Source organism: Toxotes jaculatrix, chromosome 11 (assembly GCF_017976425.1).
Source record: "Toxotes jaculatrix isolate fToxJac2 chromosome 11, fToxJac2.pri, whole genome shotgun sequence".
Lineage (NCBI taxonomy): Eukaryota > Metazoa > Chordata > Actinopteri > Toxotidae > Toxotes > Toxotes jaculatrix.
Genome location: NC_054404.1, coordinates 627,501 through 653,050, shown reverse-complemented (window position 1 = coordinate 653,050; position 25,550 = coordinate 627,501). Strand labels below are relative to the sequence as shown.

The following is a 25,550-nucleotide window of genomic DNA, read 5'->3' as shown; positions in this document are numbered from 1 at the left end:
GTTTAAATTTTAGCTCTTCTCAGACTTTGAGATCAAGATCCTGATGAGTTCTTGATCTCAGAAACTAGAATCTGAGACTGATCGAATATCTGACATTTTATCAAAGATAATACTTTGACGTCTCGGCTGATACCTGACCAACAGCTGACACATCTGTAAAACGCAGACCTGATGTTACTGATACAAAATCTTGAACAGGGAAACGTGAATGTTTTCAACTAAATCAAAATGGTTTAGGAAACATAACTATTTCCCAAATTTGTCTCTTGATACAGAGAAATATATGTTTAATATAAAACAGCTGTTTTCTCGCAGCGAGAAGGAAGAGATCTTATTGGACAGCAGGCGCTCGCTCACAGAGCTGGAAATAAAACGCACAGCAGACTTCATCAGCTGCTCCTCGTCTCCATGGTGACGACTTTATTGAAAAAATACAGACTCTTTCTGTCAGCACAGCATGAAAACACAAACTGCTCCTTCACAGCCGACACGTCGGCTCATCACGGCAGGACGAGCACAGGTGGAACCAGCAACATTAAAAAGGATTCACCTGTGTTCACCTGAGCTGCTGCCTCGCCGAGGAGCATCTGTCTCTGTGTGTGTGTGTGAACACAGCGACGCTCTGCTCAGCTGCTGCTGTGGAAACCAGTCGCCAGGCTTCTGTTTTACTTTGGTTTAAATTTCTGTCACTCGTCAAACATTCAGACACCAAAGCCATCACACCTGCTTCACCAAAGATCTGTTTTTATCTTTAAACTCAAACGTTTCAGATGCATCAGAAAAATCCAACAAACACATTAAATCACTGTAAAAGTTAAAGGAATCACTGAAGGACGACAGCAGGCGAGCAGCTTCAACAGGAAAGGTGATGATTTCCTACTAAAATAATCATCTAACAGACACTAAACTTTTCCTAAACATTTGAATCATCTTTGTTACGTGTAGAAAAATAAGCATCAAAAATATCAACAAAATAAAATCTGGCAAAGCAAAAAGACATGATGAAAAAATAAGTTGTCTTCATCTGAATTATTGACACTTTGTGTTGCATCGTTACGTTGTCAGCTCAGGTCTGGTCTGAAAGTCAGATTTTATTCTGAAAAGATGACATCCTGTCAGCAGGTGTGTCCCGACGTCAGCGGCGACAGATGTTTCAGGGATCAATACATCAGGACAGTGAAAACTGATTCCTGGAATTATCAATATCTCCAGTGAAATAATTCAGAACGGATGTTTAAAGTTTTCCAGGCTTCAGACCAGACTTGGGTTCGTTTGTTTTAGCTCACCTGGAGCAGCAGACGGGCGGGGTCAGCCCCGGGATTCTTGGCAGTAGGACAGAAGTTTTTCAGTCTTCATTAACAGCATTCTTGATTTTAAGGTTTTCCTTCATCATCTACCGAACCAAGCTAACGTGGTCTGAGTAGAGACACGAGAGAAGCTCCTCCCTGAACAATGGGAGACGTGGAAAAATCAGCAACAAGCAACAGAAAGAAATCTATCTTCAACACTTGTGAAGTGCACGAAATTAGAGTTAAACGCAGCCGAGTCACTGCACTAAGAAAGATCTGCATATATCATCATTACAATTAATGTACACAAACTGGAGCGATTCTCTCAAGGCTATAATACGTCTGAAAACATCATGCTAAATATTAGCTGCAGCTCTGGTAAAATAAAAGCTTTAGTTATTGGTCTAAAATCCTCTAACAGGCTCTGACATGACAGAAATCAGCCCCGGGAACTGTAGAAGAAGGCTGGACGTCCCACACAAGGCGACTAACTCGCTTTAGAAAATTAGATCAGGTCTATAGTGGAGAACACTCAGGTTAGGCAGGTAGTTTAGTTAATCTATGCACAACTCAGTCTGACAAGCCTACAAAAATAAATAGAGGAATAAGTCGAGTAGATTTATAATCAAAGGTTCTCAGAGAGTCTGGAGGAAGGAAGGCTCCTTTTCCATTTCCTGTCCATCAGTGGCGTCTCATGTCCTTCATTTCCTGTCCAGGTGTGTGCCTGCTCAGCTGCAGTCAGATCATGGTACTGACGCTCACCTGAAACGGACTCTCCCACCTGCAGAGTCCTTTCATGTCAACATCATCTCAGCGTGATCAGGATTTTCTTTAACCTGGTTTTCACTGCTCTCTGGTGGACGAACTATGGAACGATCACACTGCCTCAGAATCACATCTGTGGATGTGATTTGGTTGTGATTCCAGCTGATTCCGGCTAATCCCAACTGATCCCAACTGATCCCGGCTGATCCCGGCTGATTCCGGCTGATTGCAGCTGATCCCGGCTGATTCCGGCTGATTGCAGCTGATCCCGGCTGATTCTGGCTGATCCCGGGATCACCCTAACCCTAACCCTAACCCTAACCCGGGATCAGCAAACATCTGCAAACATCTGGTTTTATCTGACCAACGGTCCGAAGACCAAAGACATTCAGTCCCCTTTAAGGTGAGACCACAACAACCCAGCAGATTCTCCTGTGAGAACCTGGAACCAGTGAATGTTCCACATCACTGAAGTGATCGATCAGAAAAGCTGCTGATCAATGGCTGCTGCGTTGATGATGGTGGATAAAGAGTTTCCTGTTTGTTTGGTCTGTACAGAGTCACTTCCTCCTTATTCTGATCAGACTGACGTGTTTGCGGTTCAGCAGACGACAGGTGAGCGGCAGGTGACCTGCTGCTCATCATCAACTCGTCTTTTCCATCAGTTCATCTGTTACCTGCCACCTTTCTCCACCATGTGACGGAGCTTCACCTCCAGTAGGAATAGAAATGTGCTTAAATCCCGCAGACAGTCATACATATGTACTGCATGTGGATCTGTCCGAGTCATACTGTTCATCGGGGGGAGGGAGGGGGGGGTTGGGGCAGCGAAGGCCAGACTAAAATGTCCGCCCACAGCCCGACGACGGGCAGCGCTCAGTCTCAACAAACGTTGGCACATGTTAAAGACAAAAACCCAAACCTCCGCACCATGATGGACATGTGACATCTCTCCTGTCGAGGCGCCTGCAGGAAAACTTGTCGGGGAGGGGGAGGGTCACCCCTGCCGTCAGCCTCAGGCCCCATCAGCTGGCGGGGCAGAACCGAGCCACATAAGCGCCACAGGACAAGCAGTAGGGGCGTGGCGGCTCGGCGGGAAGCTGCTGGCAGAGCGAGCACAGCTGGGGGTCCCTGCGGGGCGGCGGCGGGGGGGGCTGGTGGGAGTCGGTCCGCTGGAGGGGATGGTGGTGGCGAGTGGTGCGGCGGTCCCAGGTGGAGCTGGGTCGGACAGTCCTGTAGTCGGCATCACGGCGCCAGTCGCTCTCAGGGGGAACATCCAGGCGGAGAGGTTGGGCGGGGGCTTCCCCCGGCACCCTGAGGTGGTGTGGAGCGTAGTGGGCGGACCCGTTGACTTTACTGGGTTGCTGGTAGTGACCATTAGTCGCTGTGGTGGTGTTGGCAGAGCGGCGAGGGTGGGACAGGGTGGCGTAGAGATTGTGTGGACTAGGTAGGGGGGCGGGACTGGAGCCAGGTCTGGGCCTGGGGAGGGAGGAGGAGGGAGGCGGGGCTCGGCGAGGAGCCCGGGGCAGAGTGCCGTAACTCATCGCGACGCTGTGGAGGCCTTGACCTGAGAGAGCTTGATGCCTGTCAGACACAACCAGAAACTGCTGCTGGACACCCGGTCCAGCTCCTGGGGGGGACACAAAAAGGAGGACAAAAAGGAGAATTATGTCCCAGTGTCCCACCAAAATGTCTTAGATACTACAGACATTCACTGACTCCCCCACTTTAAAACAGAACAAACCACAAACTCTAAAAAGAAATAACTAAAATCAAAACTGTGACTCTGAGTCCTAATGTCAGCGACGTGTCCCAGCTGATGCAGGCGAGTCCTCTGTCCTCGCAGTCTGACAGGAATACCACAGGGTATACTACAGCTGTGACAGGTTCCACGTCTCCATGGAAACGTTATGAAGACGTCAAAGGAACATTAAAGCCCGTGTTTATTTCTTCTCGTCAGAGTCAGAGCTGCCTTTTCTCTCCTGCTGCCGTCATGAGAGGAAAAGGTTGAAAACACCACGTTAGGTCTCCGAGTTTGTCTGAGGTGAATATTAACTGTCTGCTCCCTGGATTTACTGTACGCTCCTAACCAAGTCTTTGTCTTTACTGTTTGCTGTTGTGTAGAAGTGTTTTCCCTGCGGTCCTGAGCTGAGCCTCGTCTGACAGGTGTGAGACGCACATGATGGCAGGTAGAGTCAGACTTTTCAGTCTCATTACCATCAGCTCAGGTGTTTTAGTCCCTGACACTGAAAAACCTGAAGGAGCAGGACTGACAGTCAGTGGACAAAGGTAGTTAGGTGGGTTTTGGTTGCGGTGATGCTGGTGATACTGGTGAAAAGTGGAGGTGAAGGTGGAGATGAAGGGCCAGCGTGTTACCTGTGCGTCCCCAGGAGGAGAGGCTCGAGCTGTGGGGCCGTGATGTCTGCAAGGGGGGGTGCTGTGGAGGAGGTGCAGGAGCTGAGGGGCCGTGGTGTCGGGGTTGGTGTTGGAGGGGGTGGTAGGAGGGATCTGTAGTGAAGGAGGTGGAGGAGGAGGAGGAGGCAGAGGGGAGGTGCAGAGAGGAGGTGCTGGGGCGACGAAGGAGGGAGGAGGAAGAGGAGGAGTGAAGGTCAGCACGCCTGAGGGGGGGCCTGGACACAGAGGGGTCCTTCAGGAGGAGGAGGAGGACGAGGAGGAGGAGGACGAGGAGAAGGAGGGAAAATAAGAGATGACAGAAAAATAAAAAGAGTGATTGGGGAAAAACAGAGAAAGAAAGAAGGTGAGGAGTAAAAAGATGAGGAAGGATGGTAAAGAAAGAGAAGCAGGACAGAAAGAAACAGAATGAGAGGTGAAAACAGAAAACAGAAGAGGGGATAAAAAATGAAAACAAGTTAAACGATGGAGGGAAAACCATGAAAAATGACACAAAGTTAAAAAAACTAAAACTAAAATCTGAGAAAACTCAGACTCTTCATCATCGTGGAGCCGTGAAAAAGGTCCACATGTACAACGTCCACATGAAAAAGACGTTTTCATGTGGACGTTGGTTCAGTCCTACATGAATCCACTGAGTGTAGAGGGACGGCTCAAACGTCTCAGCCTGCAGGACACAGTCCACCTCGTTTTCAGTGGGACACTTCACGGCCACGCTGCTGAAGCTGTATTACACTCCGACACGCAGAGGAAGAATAAAATCCTCTGGCTGAAGCAAATCATCGGGATTCCTCCCACAGACGAGTCAAACCTCAGCTGTCGGTTCAGATCAGGTTCAGATCCGGCGGCTTCGCCTCGCAGCGAGCGCCGAGGTTAAAAGCTTAATGGAAGAACTAAATCGGTGATCAATCTTTAATGTGCTGGCCTGAGGCGATTCCTGAGGGCTGAATACAAGATGGCTGAACGCCAGCAGCAGCAGAGAGGAGACAGGTTCTGTAGAGAAACAGCTGAGACCTTCTCAGCTGTGCAGGTTTAATGGTTTCGTACAGAGCTCCACATCAGCAGCAATGATTTCATTAAAACATTTTGTTCTGAGGTTACGACAGAGGTTCTCTAAGGACGAGGTTCTCTACAGAGCTGCAGTGACACACAGAACCATCTCAGTCACAGTGAAATTAAAATGCTAAGTTAAACCAAAATAAAAACTGAACGCTGAACACACCCAGGATTCTTTCTACTGAAAGCAGAGTGGTAATTTACTGCTCACATTTAATCTCTATAATGAAATAAAAACCAGATCATAGTGTTCTGTTTGTAAAATGTCACCCTGCACAGCGGAGGCTGGTGGAACTTTGAGGGATCCTCAAACTCAAAGAAGAAAATCAGAAAGACTGAGCTGTGATGGAAGTAAACATCTGCAGAAACAGATGTGCTGCTGGAACATCAAAGAGCTGATAGGCAGAGCTGTGTCACTGACCAGCAGTACAGTTCTGTCTGTGCTTTACAGAACCTGAACAGGTCAGAACCAGAGAACCGGTGAGGATCCGTCTGTCATCTCTGAGAGAACAGCAGGAACCCGACCAGGCTGCAGTTACAAAGCACGAGCACCAGGAGGCAGCACAGGGTTAAAATAAAATCATCAACGGTGGAGGAAGGTGACAATGATGATGACGACAACAAGTGTTCACACTAACACACACAGCTGGTGTGTTTCCTAACAGCTGGACAGCGAGGTTCATGTGTGTGTGTGTGTGTGTGTGTGTGTGTGAGACTCACACAGCTGCGGGAGAGGCCGAGGTTTTGGGGTCGTGACCCGATGACGGTGCCGCTCAGGCTGCGGGCAATGCGTCGCAGGTTCTCTGCGCTGTAGCTCTCGTCTTCAGCTGACGGACGCTGCAGGGTGAACAGAGGTCAGCACGACAAACATCTGCACAGACACACAACTGCTACACAAAACGGCACAAACTTTAACAGCTACTTCAGTTTTTAATGAGCAAACCACAGAGCACTGGGTTAGGGTTAGCTCTGCTGGATTTCATCTGTAAACCTGGAACTAAATGAAAATAAAGTGTGGTCAGCTTAAATAAGATGTGGATCAGGGCTGATACAGATCCACAGCCGCTTTGTTTCAAACCAACACACAACCTGTCATGTAATGACAGTGTTTACACAATTCACCCAACTAAACTCTGAATTCTTACATCAAAAGCTCAGTCATTTCAGTCAAAGGAGAGAAATGATTTCTGTTTATTTTCCTGATCTGTTTAAAGTTCTTTGTGAAGTAAAAGACTTTTGTGAATGAACTTTAACAAATGTTCAAATCTTCCACGATTTTATTCTGAGGAAAACTGGATCCAAAGACTTTTCAAGACCTGGAGACTGAATGAGACCAAAGTCACCAACTGCTGAGGAGGAGGCAGCAAGGTGCCACGAACACACACACAGACACACACAGACACAGACACACACAGACACAAACACACACACATAAACACACAGACACACATCACAAACACACACACAGACACACACAGACACAGACACAGACACACACAGACACAGACACACACAGACACAGACACACACAGACACAAACACACACACACACACACACACACAGACACAGACACACACAGACACAGACACACACACACACACAGACACAGACACACACAGACACAGACACACACACATCACAAACACACACACATAAACACACACACACAGACACACACACACACAGACACACACAGACACAGACACACACACATCACAAACACACACACATAAACACACACACAGACACACACAGACACACACAGACACAAACACACACACATCACAAACACACACACATAAACACACACACACAGACACACACACACAGACACAGACACACACAGACACAAACACACACACATCACAAACACACACACATAAACACACACACACAGACACACACACACAGACACAGACACACACAGACACAAACACACACACATCACAAACACACACACATAAACACACACACACAGACACACACACAGACACAGACACACACAGACACAAACACACATCACAAACACACACACAAACACACACACAGACACAGACACACACAGACACAAACACACACACACACACACAGACACAGACACACACAGACACAGACACACACAGACACAAATACACACACAGACACAAATACACACACAGACACAAATACACACACAAACACACACACACACATAAACACACACACAGACACACACATCACAAACACACACACATAAACACACACACAGACACACAGACACAGACACACACAGACACAAACACACACACATCACAAACACACACACATCACAAACACACACACATAAACACACACACACACACACACACACACACACATAGACACACACAGACACAAACACACACACATCACAAACACACACACATCACAAACACACACACATAAACACACACACAGACACACACACAGACACAGACACACACAGACACAGACACACACAGACACACAAACACAAACACACACACACAGTTGTACCTTGTGCAGAGCTGTAACTGCTGATCTGTAGGCGTATCTCTCTATCTCTGCTGTCGGTGTTTTGGACCGTCCAGATCCTGACAGCCCTCTCCTCACACCTACACACACACACACACACACACACACACACACACACCAGATGCTACAGTAAATAGTAGATGACAGTGCTACTTAGCAGTAACTGTGCTGGTGTTCATGGTAGCTGTAGCTGGGGGGCGGGCCACGTCTCATTTTGGGAGACGGACGTGTCATGTGACCAAACCTTGAGTCAGCAGTTCCCACCTGGTTTGTTGCCGTTTGGTTGAGGACTGACTCCGCGGTTGCCCCGGTGCATGCTGGGAGCCAGCAGGCTGGCCTGGTACAACGAGTCCAGCTCTGACAGCTCCTCGCCTGGCGCCGCAGCTCCCGCCCCCCCTCCTGCTGTTGCACTCTGGGAACCGTAGTATCTGTTGACGTTCTCCGCCCAGCGCTCCACAGGCAGGGCCGCTCTGTAGTCCTGGCTGGGGCGCGGGGAGGAGGTCCGACCAGGCTGGCTCACAGGAGGCGGGGGGGGGGCAGGAGGGTGAGTCAGGGGGAGTGTAGGTTGGTGGATCAGGAGAATCAACAGCATCAGGTAGGTCCAGGTGTAAGCAGGACCAGTTTCTGGTGGGGAAAGTGGGAGGGGGCTGGGCTAGTCTGGGGGTGGGGCTAGAGACAAGAGGTGTGGCCTGTGCCTGTCTGATGTAATAAGGCTCCTCCTCCATCATCAGATGGCACCTGTCGCTGGGGCCGACAGGTGATGGCGTGTGGGAGTGCGGCCTGGGTGGGGGAGGGGCTTGCACTGAGATGGGGACAGGGGGTGTTCTGGTCCACTGAGGAGAGCGGTCCGCCTCCTCAGGTGGAGGGGGTGGAGCCAAATCTTCCAGAGGACTCTGCTCCCAAGCATCCACACAGAGAGCCGGGAGGGACCCAGTGTTTGAGAGGGGTTTCCCAAGGCGAGAGCAGGGGCCCCCAGTCCTGCTGTCCTCCCTGGGAGAACCTGTAAGGATATGGACTCCAGGGCTGGAGGCGTTGTCTGTTTGGGGGGGGAGGGGCTTAACAAGACAGGGAGAGGGAGGTGGGGCCTGCTGATCCTGACTGGGAGCTGATTGGTTAGCCTGTCTATTCGTCAGAAGTATTTGGAGCGAGAGAGGCTTTTCACTGGAGAGAGAGAGAGAGAGAGAGAGAGAGAGAGAGAGAGAGAGAGAGAGAGAGAGAGAGAGAGAGAGAGAGGGAGAGAGAGAGAGGTGGGTTAGAATTGGAAGTGTGTGTGTGTGTGTGTGTGTGTGTGTGTGTGTGTGTGTGTTGGCCTGCAGTATGTTTGGAACAGATGGTGTCATCCCAGAGCTCTGGCTAAACACAGGGCTGGTTGTGCTTGTGCGTGTGTGTGTGTGTGTGTGTCTCTTCCAATGGTTCACACTCTGAATGAGCCAGTCGTCACGACAACACTTCACAAATGAAAGTGCTGAACAGACCTGGGGGGGGGGGGGGGGGGGGGGTTAAACATCTACCGTCAATGGAAAGAAGCTAAAGCTCGAAATGAGTGCGTTACATCTCCAGGTGACGTAACGCACTAATTATCATGCTGATGTCGTCATGGCGTCGTATTGTCATCGTGCCTGGTTTCAGCTGGTCTCAGATCAGTTCTCTCCTCCTCTCTGTGCTCACAGATACACTCACTGAATTCACAGTGAAGCTGTTCTCGTTCCTGTTTCCGTGTCAGACAAACCAACACGTATGAAACAGAGACTTTCCCTAACCCTGACCCCAGGCTGCTGCTAAAACTCTCATTTTACACATGATGTACAAGTGCTGATGCTACGTGGCTTCTGATTGGTTGAGCAGACTTCAGGTGGTACCTGGGCTGTTCCTGGAGCTGCTTCCCCTCCTCCTGTTGTTGCTCTGGTTGCTGTGGTTGCTGTCTGACTGCCTTTGAGTCCTGCTGCTGCTGCAGTTGCATGCGTTGCTGCAGGCTGCGGGCTCTCCTCAGGCAGCGCTGCAGCCGGCTGTGACTACTAGCTCCGCCCTCAGCCGCCGCCGACTGCAGTTTGGCTGCAGCCAGGTCACATGTCAACAGAAAATACACAACAGAAAGAAAAAACAGAGAGGAAAGAATAAATAAGGAAAAAGAAAAGAAAGATGCAGAAAATAACTTATTATGATGATTTCATGCAAAAATCTTAAAAGCAAATATACACCTGACAGACTGCTGACATGGCGGTGGTGTGAGTGAGTGAGTGTGAGAGTGTGTGTGAGAGTGTGTGTGTGTGTGTGTGTGTGTGAGAGTGTGTGTGTGTGTGAGAGTGTGTGTGTGAGAGTGTGTGTGTGTGTGTGTGTGAGAGTGTGTGTGTGTGTATGTGTGAGAGTGTGTGTGTGTGTGAGAGTGTGTGTGTGTGTCTTATGGAAATGGTATGAAATGATCATATTAACAGACCAGTAACTCAGGTTTGGTTCTCAGTGATGAAATGGTGAAATTATATTCAGACAGAACATTAAATCAACTAAATTACAACCAAAAAAGTTGGACGGAACTAACTCAAACCAAACTGTCCAGTTACAGGATCGTTCATTTATCACAGCTGCTCGTGTTGTCCATCATTTCTCTCAGTAACAATCAGATTACAGTCAGAGTGAAGATGATCTGTGAACACGGTGACGTCTGAGGCCTCAGAGGTACGAGAGGTCAGGGGTCAGTCGGTCATGTTCACCAGAAGGTTGCAATAATACAAGCCCACCACCAGAGCTCTGAGTGACCTAAAACCAGCACCTGAAAGCAGAACATGAGGCCTCAGCTCTGCTGAATCCACCTGGTGAGGCTGAACTGATGATGCCGACAGATGCTGGGAACCTCCGATTTACGTCATGGGGTTTGTTTCATGTCCGTGTTCACACATCCCAGATATTAACCGGGTGAGTTGGATGTTATTACTGACAGAAATGATGAGCACAACCACAAAGGTCTGACTCAGGCTGTAAGAAACTGGAACGATCCAGCGTCAAAAGAAAAACGGTTCCTGGAGAGAGACGCAGCTCTGACGGAGCTTCAGCCGGAGGAGACGCCGTTCTTCTGAAGCTTCATCTCGTCCTCATGTTTGTTCCCGTCGTCTCTGATGTCGAACACTTTTACTGTGGTTTGGTCCTGCTTCATCTGTTCTGTGACGAGCGGTGAGTCTGAAGAGTGTGTGTGTGTCTGTGGGAACATTCCTCTGTAACACACACAACATCTCAGTGGCTGACGTCGAACCATTAACAGCAGACGACTGCTCTGCCTCTGGTTTCCATTAGCAACCAAGCAGAGGGTGGGTGGACGGGGGCGTGTTGACCTCTTTCAGTGTGTTTGGTTGGCAAGCATTGACTTACTGAATGTGTGTGTGTGCCAGGCAGATGGTTTGTGAGTAAAGGAGGTGGAGTCGAGTGGTGGGAGGAGCTTACAAACTGCTTCGTTAACAGCCGACAGCGCAGCGGTGACCTCGCCCGCCTGCTCCAGACGCACCGACTGGTCCAGCAGGAGCTCCGCCTCCGACACACACCGCTCAAAGCTGTCGCATTTACCTGCAGGGTAAACACACACACACACTTCATGAATCTGGAGCTTGGCGATTACAAACACAATCATAAAGTCTCCGTCTATTTTCTCAGCTTTAAAATCCTCAGAACCGTCCTACAGAAGCAGGGTGGAGGACATCGCGTCCACGCTGCTGTGTATCAGTGCACCGGAGGACTGAACGCACGTCAGCCAGGGCAACAACAGTGACCGATGCAGACATCCAGTCATGACAGACGTGTGCAGAACCTCCAACACCACACACACGAGCGCACACACACAGACACACACACACACACACGGACACACACACACACGCACACAGGTTTTAGCAGGTCATTCTGTCTTTTGTGTGTCGGCTGATTCGAGGCCTTTCAGCTGCTCAATGAGGAACATTCCTATTGTCCCACACAAAACACACCTGCAGACCACACACACACAAAACACGCGCACACACACACCAAACCCTGAACTGAACCCAGTAAAACGCAGCTGATGACTGGATCAGTGATTCATCTGTGGTACATTCTTTTATTTCACATTCTTCTGTTATTTACTGGTGGGAAGTTCTTTAAAGTTCCATCTATTGCCGAGTTAAATCATAAGTCACTGACTCCTGGATTGTGTGTGTGTGTGTGTACTTGTACAGCTGTCTGAGGACCATAGGTCTTACAGAGTGAGGACATTTTGGTCGGTCCTCACAACATCAAAGGGCTGTTTGGATTTAGGTTAGGGTTAGAGTTAGGCATTCAGTTCGGCTGGTTAGGGTTAGGAAGGTTAGGGACTAGGAAACACATTATCTCTACAAGTGTCCTCACAAAGACAGAAGTATTTGTGTGTATCCTCACCCTGGATCTGCAGCTGGTCCAGGTCCAGGTATTTGCTGGGTCTTGGGTTGAAGCCGAGCGCCGCCTCCCTCTCCTTCTCCTGTCGTCGATGTTGCTCCTCCTCTCTCGCTCTCCTCAGCACCTCCTCCTGCAGCTCATCCAGCTCACTGCGGCCTGCAGGGGGCACTGGTCCAACACACATAAACCACGTCATCATCACAAAACCGCGAGCCAGCCCGTACAGCTCTCCAGACCACGTCTGAGGCTTTATGATAACATTTGATACGTTTGCATTGTATTAATATATATTCAAACTGGCATGAGGGCAAATCCAGGCTTCTAAAACCAGGACGTGATGTTTGCTGCAGGTTCTTCTTTGGTTGCAGAAACATGTCTCGCCTCTGGGACAAACTGGCAGCAAGGCTGACTTTACGCAGCACATCCTGCTCTCATAATACACTTGTGACACACACATGCGCAAACAAACACGTGTCGTACCAGGGCTCCCCCTGCTGGAAGAGCTGACTTCCTGCAGCAGAGCGCCGCTGCTCTTTGATCGGATGTTCCTCCATGACGGCCCTGAGGCAGAGGAGGAGATCGAAGGCTTCTTCACAACACACTCCCTGAAGAGAAGAGAGAAAGAAACTGGGTCAGTTAGAAACACTCTGACATCCAGTCACATGGTTGTTGTTTATTTTGGATCAGCCGTCGGCTGCAGTCACAGTGGGAGTAACAGATCCTCCAAACATGAATATGAAATATGAAACATGAATGACGGTGACACTTCAGTCTGATTATCAGGCTCATTTCCTGTTCTGTGAGCAGGTGTGTTGAAAATGTACTGTTTATATCTGATTTAAATGAAATGATTGGTTAATAAAAACAAACCAAAACGAACAAATAAATAATCTCTAAAGAACTTAAACCAGGATCAGGACATTGGACGCGCTCACCTGTCTCCCAGGTTCAGGTCCAGGCTGACAGGGCTGCTGCTGTTCCTCTCGCTGCTCTCGTATCCACTCTCCATCCTCTGGATCAGCCTGGGAGGAGGAGGAGGAGGAGGAGGAGGAGGAGGAGGAGGGGGAGGAGGAGGTGGAGGCAGCTCTGCACCCTCTCTGTCTCCTGCACTTCCACCTCCCCCTCCAGGGCCGGCTCCACCTCCTCTGTGGCTGCTGGGGGTGGTGGGGAGAGTCCAGGAAGAGCCCGGTCTGACAGACAGCACCTCTGCGTTTGCTGCCTGGGGAGCTGGAGCTCCACCGTCGTCGGGCAGGGAGGCTCCGAGCGGGCTGTATCCCGCCTGCCTTCGCCTCTCACGGTTGAAGATGCTGTCGATGTTGAGCGCCTCTCTCCGGGGCTTCCATGCTGGCCGGTACCTCCCTGACCCTGTTCCTCCAGAGGAGCTGGACTTGGACTCACTGCTGGTGCTGTCAGCCTCCCAGTCGTGGGGTTTATTGGAGGAGGAGCAGGGGGTGGAGGTGGTAGCAGGGTGGTGGTGGCTGTTGGTGGCGGGGGTGATTTCAGACGAGAGGACGGCAGCCGGTAAAGAGGTGGCGGAAGAGGAGGAGAGGGGTCGGCTGTGGAGGATGTTGCTCATGGTTTCTTTGAAGTCTCGGAGGCGACTGGTTGAGGATGAGAAGGAGGAAGAAGGTTTGGGGAGGTGACGAGGAACCTGCTGCTCCTTCAACGTCTCTCCTGGGGAGAGAAAGGAGGGAGAGGGACGGAGGAGAGGAACGGGAGAGAGGTAAGAGAAGAGGGAGAGATTTACCCAGAGGCAAGGAAGGAAATGAAGAGAGAAAAGGGAAGAAGAGAAGAGGGAAGAAGGAAGATGAAGTAACAAGTGACAGTGAACGAAAGGTAAATGAAAAATAAAGAGATAAAATTCACGGAGTGACAGTGGAAACGAGTGAAACAGAGTGAAGGATGTTAATGTGACGAAACTGAAGAACGATGAACAACAACAGATTAATGAAAGCGTCACTCGGCTGGAGCTGGACTCAGGATGCAGCTGATGTTGAACGATTCCTTTAATTTACAATTTCAAACTCCACTTATGAAAAGCATTAAAAACCATTTAAAAATGGAGCGTGGAGCTTTTTATCTGCCATTACTGTGACGTTTGTGTTTCGGCTGTAAACTCTGTCACAGCTCTCAGGTGTTTTTAAATTCAGCCTTCTGCCCCGTGGTTCCCTCTCTGCCCTGTGATTGGCCCCAGCCCCGCCTACCCTCGCTGTGGTACCCGGCCGATGAGGCTTCGTTGTCGGGTTTAGATCGTCGGGGGCGGCTAGAGCTCCGCCTCCTATCCCCGGCCCCGCCTCCCTTCCTCAGAGACTGGTGCTGCTCACTGTCCGTCACGTGGCCTTAGCAACGAGAAGCATGGCAACGAATGTTTTAAGCATGGTCACCACGTCATGCAACACAATGATAGAAGAAAAAGAAGAAGCATGGCAGAGTGTGATTGGCTACGCAGCAGGGTCACACCGGGTCACATCTCCTCATGTCAATATAAACTTTGTCGTGAAGCACAAAGCTGATATTTAAAAAAAAGAATGAATGATGTGTTATAAGAAAGGCGACTGACCAAACTCTGCTGTGGTTAACAACACGCAGGACGACAGCTGAAGTGTTTATCAGCCAGTGTTTCACCTTATGATCAGCCTGAACTCTCTCCACTTTGCCTTGATCCAGTCTGGATCCTCCAAACTTTATCCAGGGTGTTGAATTGTATTCTCAATTCATTTATTCATTGTTTAATGTACAAGATGTCAGAAAAGTGAGAACATCTCTCAGGGTTCGAGGAAACATTCAGCTCCGACTTCTTGTGCTTTTTGTGACTGAAAACCCAAAGATATTCAGTTTGTAATGAGACACAACAGAGAAACGCAGCACGTTATCACGACAGCTGAGCAGGAGCTGCAGAACAGCTGGGACTTTCTTCTCAGAGAAAATGAGTGAAATCATTAATTGATTATCAATTGTTGTAATTCTTCTTTGAATTCTAGTGTATGACTGGACGTGGCCTCGGTAACAGTGACAGCACGTGACCTCAGAGCCGGGCCCCGGCCTGCCTCCCACACACCAGCTCTTTGCTCCACCTTCAGCACAGAATGTGTATTTTTATACCACTAATTCATATGCAGAAAAAGTGGAACGTGATTTGTGAATGATATGTTCGCTTTGCTGTTTTCATACACCGGCATTCTTCATGTCAGAGGCACCGAGCAGCGACGATGGAGAGTCTCAGAGAGGACGATGAGCTCTGCCTCGGCCGATTGTTGGTGGACATTCAGAGGCTGGCTCTGATAGATTCTACACACTGACCAGTGTCCCTCTGCTGTGAGAGGGGGACGTCACGTCCTCTGGTATGAAGCATGTGGGTTCTCCTTGTTAACCTTGAACCATTCAGATTTTATGGCAGTGATACCTTTGTTCTCTTTACAGTGAAGCGTAATTCTGTAGCTGCAGCTATAAAATCTGCTGAAACAACCAAACATTGATTCAGCAGCTGAGCGTTAGTCTGAGTGTTTGCTGCTTTTCTCTGTTTCATGTCAGAGCAAACTGAATATCTCTGGGTTCTGGATCATCGGTCAGAGTGAGACGTCACCTTGGTCTTTGAGAGACTGTAATAAATGTTTTTCATAATTTATTTCACATTACAGATCAATCAACAGATCCATTAAATGATAATAAAAACAAATAGCACAAAACTGCGCACCTGATTACAACACCTGTCAGGTTCATTCATCCCTAAATCCTGATGTTCCAAACTACCTTTCAGCCTGACGCCTGTTCCAACCACAGACCCACCTATGGTATCCAGGCTGCAGAGCGAGGCGTGCAGGGGTCCGTCTGGGCGTTCGACGCAGATGACAGTTCCCTGGGAGTCGGAGGAGTAGTGGCTGGCCAGGGACTCATGGTGAGAGTGTGAGGGCTGTCGGTACGAGTAGCTCTCCGTCGACGAATCTGTGCGAGTGTCGCTGGAGATTGACGGCTCGCGGCCTGGCCGAGGGGGTAGGGTCAGTGAACCAGGTGGGGGTGTCAGTGGTGATGTACATGTGCTCATATACACATGCATACAAAAAGACATCACACCATCACTGCTGCTACAAGTTTTACAATACTGCTACAAGTACAACAGCCACGACCACTACTGCTACTTCTTAGCTGCTCTTTTAGTTACCTCAGTCCTGTCTGTCATAGTACTACTACTACGACTACTACAAGTACTACTGATGCTTGTTGAGTTACCTGAATGTTTGCTGTTGTGCTACTACTACGACTCCTAGCTGTGTTGTAGTTACCCGAGTCTTCGCTGTCGTAACAGGCCTTGTTGAGGTGGTGGAGGTCGAGGCGTGAGGGCAGGTCCTGCACCGACACCGGCGTCCCCCGGGGGTCGGCGTACAGCAGCAGCAGAGGCTGGTAGTGGCCCTTGATGCAGCGAGAAACCACGTCCTTCCACTTGGGACCGATCTGCAGGGGGTGACAAACACAGAGGGCTACACACCCGCACACTGCTGCTGGATTCTTCGCTTTAGTTTGTCCTATCTGTCACACGTTTATCCAGCATCACTTTATCTTATTTCTATTGGAAAACTCTATTTTTTTCTGGTTGTATTTGCATCATACAATTAATTTTTTATTTTATTGTTCTATATAAAGTCATTTCTGAAGCAGTAAGGTGAAATGATTCGTGAATGTGAGGATTTGATGGTGCAGCACATCACATTAAATGTCTGTCGGAGCCGACCGCACCACTTCTTTATTAAAAGCACGAGTTTGTTTTGCTGCCCCAGAATTCTGCGACCTGTGGTATTAAACTACACCTGTAACTGCAGGTGTCGCCACTGAAATCTTCACATTAACTGCGTGAAGCGTGTCATCAGCCAAAGATGGTCTGTAACACCATGAAGTGACCGTGAAGGGTCCGTGTGTGTTTGTAGTTCAGACCCACAGAGGCTGATCGCCTCGCCTCAGATCCAGTAACTGAAGTGGATCAGTTCACAGTGATGGACCTGGAGCTCAGGATTCGGTTCCAGCTCGTGTGAATGTGTCAGATACAGTGAACATCTCAGCTCAGTCTCAGGTTGGAGCTGCAGGTCGTCAGCACGAAGCTGAACCTCTGAGTTTATCTTTAACTGTGGTTCCAAACACTGCAGGCTGAACCGAACCGATTCAACAAGCGATTCAAAAGGATTCAAAAATCTGACTGTGACACTGGGTCTGGACTAAAACGCTACTGAACTTGAACCTAAGGTGTAACTTCCCAAACTAGGACACGGTGGAGTCAAACAACGTCAAACAGCACTGAGCCGTAACGATGTGTCCACTGCAACATCAGCTGAAACTGTGGAAAGTAGCTGGTGAATTTACCAGCCACGGTCACGATGTCCCGTTCGCTCCGAAAACATCGCGCAGCAGGTAAAACAGAGACGGAACCCGAAGCGTTTGAGGCTGAACCACCCTGCTGCGTAGGGCTGCTGGGAAAACGACGTCCTCCTGCCGCCTTTGTGTTTGTCTCTTTGTGCGACAGAAATTCTCCCGCTTGTTATTTCAACCCTTCCTCCATTTTCCAAAAGTCTATGTCCACCTCCAGCTCCAAATACAACAGGACGTCCCGAAATTCAAAACGCCAACCTGTCCGTCAACCATGTGCCGCTCCGAGAGAGAGAGAGAGAGAGAGTGTGTGCGTGTCTGTGTGTGTGAAAAAATGTGTGTTTGTGCAAGAGAAAGAAAGTCATAGAATGAAAGTCTGCAGTGTGAGCAAAAGGGTCGGCTGTGGTGTGTGTGTGTGTGTGTGTGCGCTCTGACCACACCCTCCGTTCTGTCCAGCTGGACTGATAAACAATAGAGGGATATCCTTGTTTTCACAACCAGCAGAGACAGAGAGAGACAGACAGAGAGGGGATGAAATGTCTCATTCCACCAATGTTATTAGAAACACAGCAATGATAGAAAAGAAAGCGTGAAAGAGTGAAGAGGAACAAAATTCAGCTAAAGAGGAGAAGGAGGTCGGAAAAAGGAGGTAAAGAAAGGAGGCAGGAGGTAAAGCAAGGAGGAGACAGGGAAGAGGAGGGAGAGAGATAGGAAAGAGGTGTGAGGAAGGACAGGAAGGGAGAGAGATCACTTACTACAACATGAGCTCATTTCTTTTCCTAAACGTTCCCTCACTCACTCACTCACACACACACACACACACACACACACACACACACACACACACACACACACACACACACACACACACACACACACACACACACACACACACACACACACACACACACAGATATAATCCCTAACCTTTGAAGGAATCGTCCAACATTTTTGGAAAGTGAGATGTTCATACTGACATGAATCCACACCCTGCATCACTGGATATACCTCCTTCACATGTGCATCATCAAAGTACATCCATCGCCGGATCTTCGTCTGGAAGAAGAAGGTGGAGTAATGTTTCCCGTAGTAACACACCATGCCGACCAGGTAGAGCTCCGACTGACGGGCCTTCTCCTCCGTCACTCTGTAAAACAACTGCAGAGGAGAAGAGTTCAGTGGAGCAGCTGCCCCGAACCATCACCGCCCATGATACGCCGATGACACTGATGTGTTTATTACTACCACTATTACTCACATCTCCCAGACGCAGGCAGGTTCCCAGGGTGTGAATGACGTCCTCAGCCAGGTCTGAGTGGTCAGAGTCCCAAACCAGACCAATGGTGATGATCTCTGGACTATTGAGGAGGACACGAGCCATCCTGAGCTGCTGGCCACACTGACTCTGAGGACGAGGACCAACAGCAAGTCACACATTTCCACTATTATGAAATTAAGCAAATACTCACATTTGAGAAGATGTAAGAAGCAAAAGTTTGGTGTTAACATATGACAATAACTCAGTCATCAAAGTGTCTTACGGGACAGCTGCGGAGGTCTCCCATGCTGGCGTTTCGCAGCAGCTCACCAAACATGCTGGGAGTCGCCTTCTCCCTCGACTCCAACATCTTCACCGCCTGGTTGCTGAGGAAGAGGAGCAGAGTGTGATTTCCACAGCTCTCGTTTGTGACTCATGAACAACTGGTCTATGTGAGACTCCTGTGTTCATGATTACACTGTTGTTCCAGAAAAAAGCAACAGCTTTCAGTCACTTTAACTGAAAATATCTACAGCAGATTTCCACCAGTGGAAAATAATTCTCGTCACTCAGACCCAGACAATGATCCATATTATACCGTCCACGTTAACACTGGTATAAATCTTTATGTGATTTCATGATTATGTTATTTATGTCACAGATTTGGTGGCGATCACATGAACCATGGAGAAACAAACATGATCAGCTAGTTACTGATATAATGAACGTTCATGTCAGGGTCTGCACTGAGCTGAAGGCTGGATATGAAAGCTCTGTCCATTTCCAAACACTCAGAGGACAAACAGAGACCCCTGAAGCCACAGTGGCTACAGCTCTGACAGACAGCAGGGATCTGATGGAGGATCCACCTCAGTCTGAGCCTTTAAAATAACGAATGCTCCTTTAAAGAAACACACACTCCTCCCACTACTGTATGTGTGTGTGTCCACACCTCAGGAGCCATGATAAAGAGAGCAATTAGCTGGTTGCCTTGGTGACCCCTGAGTGTAACCTAGCGACGAGAGTGTGAGGGGTGTGGCCTCAACTTACCTCTTCTAAGATGAGAGCCAAACATAGAGTCTCTCTCTCTCTCACACACACACACAGACACACAGACACACACACAGACACACACACACACACACACACACACAGACACAGACACGGAGACAGACAGACAGACTTACCACAGGGAGGTGGTAGAGATGTAGTGGACCATCTGAATGAAGGGCAGAGGGTCTGAGGAAGCTCCACAGCTGCTGCACACACACTGACACACACACACACACACACACACACACAGAAAAACACAAGGTAAACATCACACCTGACTCTGTGACACTTTCCATCAATCAGCTGTGACTTCAGTACACGCGGATTTATTCAAATTATTATTTCAGTTTCTTCTTATTTACTTCCTCTTTCCTATTTGTGATTTGAGCAACTGTGACAAAGGAATTCGTTAACAACCCTCCCGTGCAGGTACTGCAGCACACGTCTCTGCCTCACCTGCTCGAAGAGCGTCATGGCAAACTTCTGGTGGGGGATGCAGTGCCTGGCGGTGCAGATGTCTTCTTTGGTCTCATCTGCGATGTGGAAGTGAATCCTCATCAGGATGTTTTCCTGTGAAGCACAGAGAGAGATCTGTGAACTGAGGTGACCTCTACTAAATATCACATGTAACTGAAAGAAACTCTGTGTGTGTGTGTGTTGTCTTACGAAGCACTCTGCAGCATCGTCCATGATGCCGAGCTGAAACCTCTGCTCGTCCTGGAAGGTTTTGGCGAGCGCACTGCGCAGAGCGTCGGACGGTAAAACTTTCTCGCTGCTGTACTGAAACTGAGCGAAGATACTCTGAACAAGAAGAAGACACAGACACTCGGGTCAGAAACGAAAAGCTGGTCCTGGATCAGCTCCAGACGTCGGTCGGTCTGATTCTCACCTTCAGAGCACAGAAAATGCACGAGTCCTCCATGCACTTATGAGTTGTCAGCTGACGGAAACTACGACGGAAGATATCGAGGTGCCACAGGACCTGAGACAGAGAGCATCAGCAAATAAGACTGGTTTCCTTTCAGACTACAGAAAACAAAATGAAGGAGGAAGGAGGAACCGCATCTTGGATGGTATCTTGTTGATGTGCATCAAGATACCAACACTTACAACCTTCCATTAAAACTCAAGAGAATACTGATTTCCAAACCTGAAAATCAAACCTGGTACATTTTCATCCACAGTCAGCCCGCTCAGATCTGATCCCAAATCCTCAGCAGATTCTGAACAGGAAACGAAGACTTTCCACCGTAAACTAAACTGGATTTACTGCCAGAAAAGTTCTCAAAATAAAACCAAAAACCCTGAAAAAAATCTGTCCAGACTTTCTGCTGAAACCTGAGGAGGAAATGGAGCAGTTTGTCCAAACGATTTAAAATAACTGCACGAGGGAGTGAGGAGAGCAGAGTCCACGAAGGTGTCGCGCTGCTCCGTCCCGCTGCTCCGTCCCGCTGCTCTGACTCCGTCAAAGACTCAATACAACACGTTTACATCAGCAAAGCTACCAGCCAATCACCTGTCAGCATGGACGCACGACTGCCACTGACCTGAGACGACAGTCAACCAATCAGAGAGCAAGTTTAACAACCTAATGACGAGCCCAAGTGTATTTATGAGAGCAAGACAGGCTGTGTGAAAAAAACACAAGGTGTGTGTGTGTGTGTGTGTGTGTGTCAAACTGAGCTCATCACTCAGCCCCAGGCGTTCAGAGGTCTGTCAGGCCTCAGGTGTCTTTAACACCCGACGTTCAGTGAGTATGGTCCTGGTGCCTTTTAGTTCTGGTCCAGTTCATGTTCACACTGACTTCAGGAAGAGATAACATGAAGACACACACACTGACAGGTGACTCATTCATTGGACAGTCCTGGTAATGTCATCCAATCAGATGTGGGTGATTGACAGTAGGTCATGCTGCACAGGGAAGTCAGGGAGAACTAAGTGATTACGATCGGTCGTGGTCCTGACACACAGGCAGAACCAGGAAACACCGTCCTCTCGTATCCTCACGTTTACAGGCGCCACTTTGTGTGTTTTGCTGTTAAAACACACATCAGCTCTGTTTGCGTTTCAGTTTCTGATGTTTCAGGGAACATCCCCGCCCTCTGAGGCTGCTCTGCTTCCTCACCACAAACTCTTTGCTCCAGTTCCTGAGGAAACGGCCTGAAAACATATTTGGAGTGGACGCTTTGTGGTCATTTTGTCTCTTTGTGTTTGAGGTTAACCCTGTGAGACCTGAACTATGAAAGAATGGTCAGAAAATTCTAATTTTTCAAATATGAACTCTTTATTTGTCCCTTTGACAAAATGTAAAAAAAAAAAAATTAAAAAAAAAAAATTCTAAGTATATTTTTTGTTTGTATCACACATGTCAAAACATTTAGAAAAGTGAGGAGTGTCTACCAGGAGTCAGTATACGAGCATAAGAGTTCATCTAAAAGGGTTAAATGCAAAGTTTATGCTTGATGGTGATGCAATGAGTCCCAGAAATGTGGGTATCATATATGATACGTACGGGCTCACAGGGTTAAAGGAGTATTACAACATTTTAGGTAAAGCCTCTGCTCTCTGTCTTCCTTGCCGAGGCTTCAGGCTTCTCGCCTCCTGCTGAGCGACAGGAATGCAGACATGAGGGAATTTTTTCATCACTTTATTTATGAGGAGGATTTTAAAAAGGATGAGGTCTGGCGGTCTGAGAGGCTGGGATGTGAACAGGTGGTTGGTAGTTTGAATCCTTGGAACGAAACATCATCCTGAGCAGCTCAGCTCCTCACAAACAAACAGGAGGAGCACAAAGTTTCAGTGTTACAGCAGCTTCTCAGATGTGAGAGCTGCCTTCTCTGTTTAACATGATCATTCATATTTCTGGGTTTGGACTGTCGGATGTCACAGTGGATTCTGGAGAGCTGACAGGGATACAGACAGAACAGACACTGTGAGTCCTCACTGAGGCATAATGTGGTGTCAGCACTTTGTGTGTGTGCTGTGGTCTCTCCTTCCTGTCCCCCCCACCGGGTCCAATATGTTGCTTTGTTCCTGCAGGACGAAGCAGCAGCGCTCAGGTCAGGTAACAAACCTCCCGCACTGATCTGTTACAGCACGAGCTACAAATCCTGCACCAGTTTTTAGACTTGGCTGCTTCAGTCAGGGCTGTTTGAGATGATTCATTTCCAATGAGTCTGCAGACTGTCGTCCAATCACTGATGCATTTCCCTCAGCCCAGGGCGAGCATCAAATCCTCACACCTGAGCTGGAAGCACCTGTCCGTTTTCACACCTTCACTTTACTAAAATAAAATGATCAGAACAATTTTCTGTCGATTGACCAATTGATTAGTTTTGGCAGTGAGAGAATCCATCGCCGTCAGAGCTGAGCGGACTGCTCGGGGTGGGAGGGGCTGCACCCTGGATCTCAATGCATTTTCTGAACATCTGCAGGAGGCGTGGCCAAGGAAAGCTGCTCTCCATCACACCTGCAGCAATAACAAAATAAAGTTTCCAAACACCGACCGTGATCGATCACGTCTCTGCAGCAAAAGGACCTGGAACCACCGGCTGATCCAGAGGAAAGAAATTAATGAGCTCATGAGTTCATGAGCTAAAAGCAGCTGAATGTTTGATCTGCGACAGGTGCTGTACGAGGCGACGTCCCTGCTCTGTGAGAAAAATGAGCATTCATTTGTTATTAACTGATTAAATGAAGTAAAGAAAGCGAATCACCGAGTCGATGGCGTCTGGTGATGCAGAAAGACGGATGTTTTTCTCTGTAAACTGGATGTTCTGAGAAGCAGGGAGGAAGAGGAGGATGAAGGTGCGTGTGCAGTGGAACTGAAGGCCTCAGCTGCTCGTTACTGCGATGTCCTTCCTGTTCGCTGTGTCTTCGTTACACGTCGGAGCCACTGAGCCTCCTGACGGCTCGACGGCTCCTCCGGTCTGCCGGCCCACAATCCTTCTGATCACTTCGGTTTGACGTAAGGCAACAGTGACGAGTCGAGACTAACCGAGGGCTGAAGGGCTGCAGGAGGTCAGGTGTGTGTGACGTTCACAGACCTGAGGCCGATCTCTTCAGTCTGGGCTAAGTGATGAAGAGCGACTTCGAATCCCCGGGTGGAGACCAGTGACCTGAAGGCTACAGCCTCTCCCACTAAATATTCTACCTGGAGTAAAAGAAACTTCAGACACTTACCTGTAAAAGGACAAATGTTCTCATGTTTATTTCATGTAGGTGATTTTTGTACGTCCCCATAAAATAACAAACATTTTTATATGTATCTTCACACTGTTTTCACCTACACACACACACATCTTCACACAGATCACGTGTGTTTCTGATGACACAGGACAGTGATGATACAAAATGCCTGTCTGTGGGCTGTGACCTCTGACCTCTGGCTGAGTAATGTTGCTGATCCAGGAACAGCTGAGTCTCTGAGGCTGTAAGCTGTAGTTCAACAACGTAATGAGTGTCATTTCAGCAGCCTCCATCGTTAGCCCCGCCCCCGTGGTTAAAGAGTCAGCCTGCGTTTAAACGAACACCAGATAATTACTGCTCTCACACGCTCCGTCCCTCACACTGTCTCAGCTCTTATTGTCGAGGCTGGCACAGGCAGACAATACACCCCCACCCCCTCCTCAGAAAGCTGATGACTCATAAATAAGTGTAATGTGCAGCCTGGGAGGCGTCACAGGCTCATTACAGGCTCACACAGATACCGAGTCATCAAACTGACTGATGTTTACCAGCCACTGCACTGACTGACTGGCTCAAAGGCACTGCGGTGGACCTGCAGGGTTATGGGACTGTGGTGGACCTGCAGGGTTATGGGACTGTGGTGGACCTGCAGGGTTATGGGACTGTGGTGGACCTGCAGGGTTATGGGACTGTGGTGGACCTGCAGGGTTATGGGACGTGGTGGACCTGCAGGGTTATGGGACTGTGGTGGACCTGCAGGGTTATGGGACTGTGGTGGACCTGCAGGGTTATGGGACGTGGTGGACCTGCAGGGTTATGGGACGTGGTGGACCTGCAGGGTTATGGGACTGTGGTGGACCTGCAGGGTTATGGGACTGTGGTGGACCTGCAGGGTTATGGGACGTGGTGGACCTGCAGGGTTATGGGACGTGGTGGACCTGCAGGGTTATGGGACTGTGGTGGACCTGCAGGGTTATGGGACGTGGTGGACCTGCAGGGTTATGGGACGTGGTGGACCTGCAGGGTTGGGAGGGGTATGAGGTCTCCGGTCTGTGGGGGGGTCCACTTGATGTGTTCACTGCTGTGAACAGGCTGATCCCAGATCCAGAGCAGCAGGACAACGAGCCCAAACACACGGAGTCATGAAGAACTGGACTTACTGTCAGAGGTCAGAGGTCACATGGAAACCGCTCAGTGTGTGATACACGCAACATGAGCCCCAAAGGTCTGAGAGAACCGTGGTTTACATACGTCA

General features: G+C 48.9%; 1 protein-coding gene across 1 annotated transcript in view; it reads right to left on the bottom strand.

The window, feature by feature from the left end:
• Window positions 1-1,309: 1,309 nt before the first annotated feature.
• Window positions 1,310-25,550, bottom strand: part of usp54a (ubiquitin specific peptidase 54a) — a 26,449-nt gene continuing 2,208 nt past the window's right edge. Inside the window, 21 exon segments of the mRNA XM_041049257.1 lie at window positions 1,310-3,684; window positions 4,431-4,701; window positions 6,243-6,359; window positions 8,038-8,135; window positions 8,320-8,593; window positions 8,595-9,216; window positions 9,915-10,107; window positions 11,488-11,607; window positions 12,448-12,612; window positions 12,925-13,049; window positions 13,380-14,118; window positions 14,649-14,783; window positions 16,231-16,422; window positions 16,725-16,893; window positions 18,805-18,954; window positions 19,055-19,201; window positions 19,338-19,440; window positions 20,242-20,324; window positions 20,564-20,677; window positions 20,774-20,908; window positions 20,997-21,089. Of these exon segments, the coding sequence (XP_040905191.1) occupies window positions 3,080-3,684; window positions 4,431-4,701; window positions 6,243-6,359; window positions 8,038-8,135; window positions 8,320-8,593; window positions 8,595-9,216; window positions 9,915-10,107; window positions 11,488-11,607; window positions 12,448-12,612; window positions 12,925-13,049; window positions 13,380-14,118; window positions 14,649-14,783; window positions 16,231-16,422; window positions 16,725-16,893; window positions 18,805-18,954; window positions 19,055-19,201; window positions 19,338-19,440; window positions 20,242-20,324; window positions 20,564-20,677; window positions 20,774-20,908; window positions 20,997-21,089 (4,650 nt within the window). The 3' untranslated portion in view covers window positions 1,310-3,079.